Source organism: Phytophthora infestans, genomic scaffold (genome assembly GCF_000142945.1).
Source record: "Phytophthora infestans T30-4 supercont1.3042 genomic scaffold, whole genome shotgun sequence".
In the NCBI taxonomy this organism is placed as follows: domain Eukaryota; phylum Oomycota; class Peronosporomycetes; order Peronosporales; family Peronosporaceae; genus Phytophthora; species Phytophthora infestans.
This window is the reverse complement of record NW_003305628.1, coordinates 1-2,680: the sequence shown is the minus strand read 5'-3', so window position 1 is coordinate 2,680 and position 2,680 is coordinate 1. Positions and strand designations below refer to the sequence as shown.

Sequence of the window (2,680 nt, the reverse complement as noted above, 5' to 3'; positions counted from 1 at the left end):
CACACAGGTCGTGTCAAGTCGTAAATGTGGTTGAGGTACTCGCCAGCAGAGGGGACCAACGCTGTAGCTTCACGCGTCTAACACAACGCACGTCTGAAAGCAGCAGCCTCTTCACGACGAACAGCAAGTAGGTGCCGACTGCGAGGCTTCTTGGGGGCAACACTGACTCGTTAACAGAGTCTTCAAGGCTTCAGACGACGGAACAGACACCTCGGTGGCGTTTGGGTTGCAAGTGCGGCTTCTGGTGGCGGCTCAGACTCTTCTGGCAGTGGTGGCGGAGCTCGTGCTTGGGGGAAGGCACTGCGTCGTGATTGTTGTGAGCGGGTAGATTTGGACGGGGTGCGGGCTGCTCAAGCGACAAATTGGGGGCTTCTTTGGTAGTTCTCGAGTGATAAAACACTGGTTACCAAGCAGTACTTGGTAGTACCCTCGGAGGCTTAATTACCAATGGTACTTAAGCCTCCGAGGGCGTCATCGTTTTACAGGCGATGACGTCAATATAACACTGCACTGCTACAGTACAATGTCGTCGATTGTTGTGGACTGTGGATCTGTCGGTGTGGATTATCCTTAAAAAAACTGTGGATTTTTCATATTTCCTCGGCAATGTATTGCCTGCTATTGCCCAATACTGTCGCTGAATCCCGTCAGAGTTACGACATTGAAAGAAAAACCTGTTGAAAATTAATGCACCTAACCTCACGTCAAAAAGTGCACCCATACAAATACGTAGTAACATTGATATACCGTATCTTACGACATGCGCTTACGCGTTCTGGGCAAGTACCGTCCGGACGCAAGGTGTTATAGTAGACATCATAACACGCGCGAACAAAATAGAACTCGCCGCCTCTGTACTTAGTAGCAAGGGGCACATCGGGCATTTTGTATCTGATCTCAACGTCGGAGATGCCTTTCTTGCCAGACACTGCGAGAGGCTTCTGCTCCGCTAGAGCGATCTCCTCCGCCGAGTCATGATCTCCTTCTTGTTCGTCATCTTCACCCACCCACTCATCTTCTTTTTTTTCACCATCTTCCTCATAAGCCTCCAAGTGAGAACGTTTCCGCCGGAGCGTTCCACCGCTGTGAAGACATGACGATCAAAATGCTGTCTCAATGCGTGTTTCTTACAGACCGCGACGGCATCTTGTTGCGCAATGAGCCTGTTCCTCCAGCTGCCGACTCGAAGTTTCTGGATTTTGCCACGCTTCACGGTGAGGAATTGCCGGGCGAGTTAGTGTTCGTCTCGGTCGCCTGGTCACCATCGATGTTGTCATCGTCGGCTTCTCCCCGACCGGACGTCGAGCGGATTGTCAATCACGAGAGTATGCGCGCTAAGTCGAGTGGATCTCGTGGACACGACGGTATTTCTCTGGACGATTGTTTCCGGAACTTTGTCAAGCCGGAGACGCTCGACCAGGCCAATTTGTGGTACTGCAGCAAGTGCAACGAGCACCGACAAGCACGCAAAACCATGGAGATGTGGCGGCTACCAGACGTGCTAGTGCTTTCGCTCAAGCGGTTCGAGTATCGCAATGAAATCTTGCGCGACAAGTTGGATGTGTACGTGGACTTCCCGCTGGAGGGTCTAGACATGTCCCCGTACTGTCTCGAAAAGAGCGACGACAAGGACCATCTTAGCTACGACCTGTTCGCCGTGAGCAATCACTATGGCAGTATGGGCTTCGGTCACTACACCGCATTTGCCAAGAGCTGGAAGGACGAAGGCGAGATGTATCCGGGTTGGTACTCGTTTGACGACAGTCTGGTGGCGCCAGCGATGCCCAACCAGGTCAAGTCCAACGCAGCATACATTTTGTTCTACAAACGCAAGAACCTCCAGGTGGAGCCAACTCGTAGTAACAAGACTAAACAGAGTTAGTGGGGCGCGGCATTTTTAGGTATACTGCGGTTTTCAATGAAGATAAGGGCGAAGAGCCGATGTAGACACACTGATGATGTCTTTTGTCTTCGAACACCAAGTGATCCATAGTAGTATTACCACCGCTAGCTCAACGGACACAACAAGCGACTGTACATGTACATGTACGGCAGGTGTCGTCTACACTCAGTACAAGACAGATGTCGTGGGCGAATTTGGCGACGGCAGGCTACAGCACCGGTCGCTGATTGTTGGCTTGCACATTGTTGACGAGGTGGGTTGGTACTGGGGGGGGGAGGTAATAGCGATGGGCAGAACACAAGCCATTCGCCTGGGAAAGGAAGGATTCAGCTCAAATTACATGATAAACGAGCTCATTCTCAGAGCCACTAATTGCCTCGGGACAGCCTTGATCACTTTCTTGGAAGGCCCCAGGCACTTTATCGGAAAAGTTGCCGGCGCCAACACGAAAAACTTTTTAAAATAACACGGCGCGGAAGCAAAAGGGAAATTTCCCAGGATGCATTTAGGCAAGTATTTTGACGAGCCGCGGCGTATCATGACGTTTCTCTTAGAAAAGGGTAGGGAAATAGATCCATAGTGAATCAACTTGCAGACATGCACAGAGACAGATCCGGGGGGGTAGGGGAGGGGAGATTGAACGGACCGATACAGATACGCCTGAGAGGAAGGGGCACGTAGTGAAGTGATGCCCGTGAGATGCGCACTAGTGAGATGAGAGACATAGTGAGTAAGAAGGAGATAGATAAAATATACGAAAACAATGTTATACTCCAG

General features: G+C 50.9%; 1 protein-coding gene across 1 annotated transcript; it reads left to right on the top strand.

The window, feature by feature from the left end:
• Positions 1-1,105: 1,105 nt before the first annotated feature.
• Positions 1,106-1,882, top strand: PITG_22427 (ubiquitin-specific protease, putative; the record flags this gene model as incomplete). Its single annotated transcript, XM_002909775.1, has 1 exon — positions 1,106-1,882. The coding sequence occupies one exon, from the start codon at positions 1,106-1,108 to the stop codon at positions 1,880-1,882; it is 777 nt and encodes a 258-aa protein (XP_002909821.1).
• Positions 1,883-2,680: the final 798 nt, after the last annotated feature.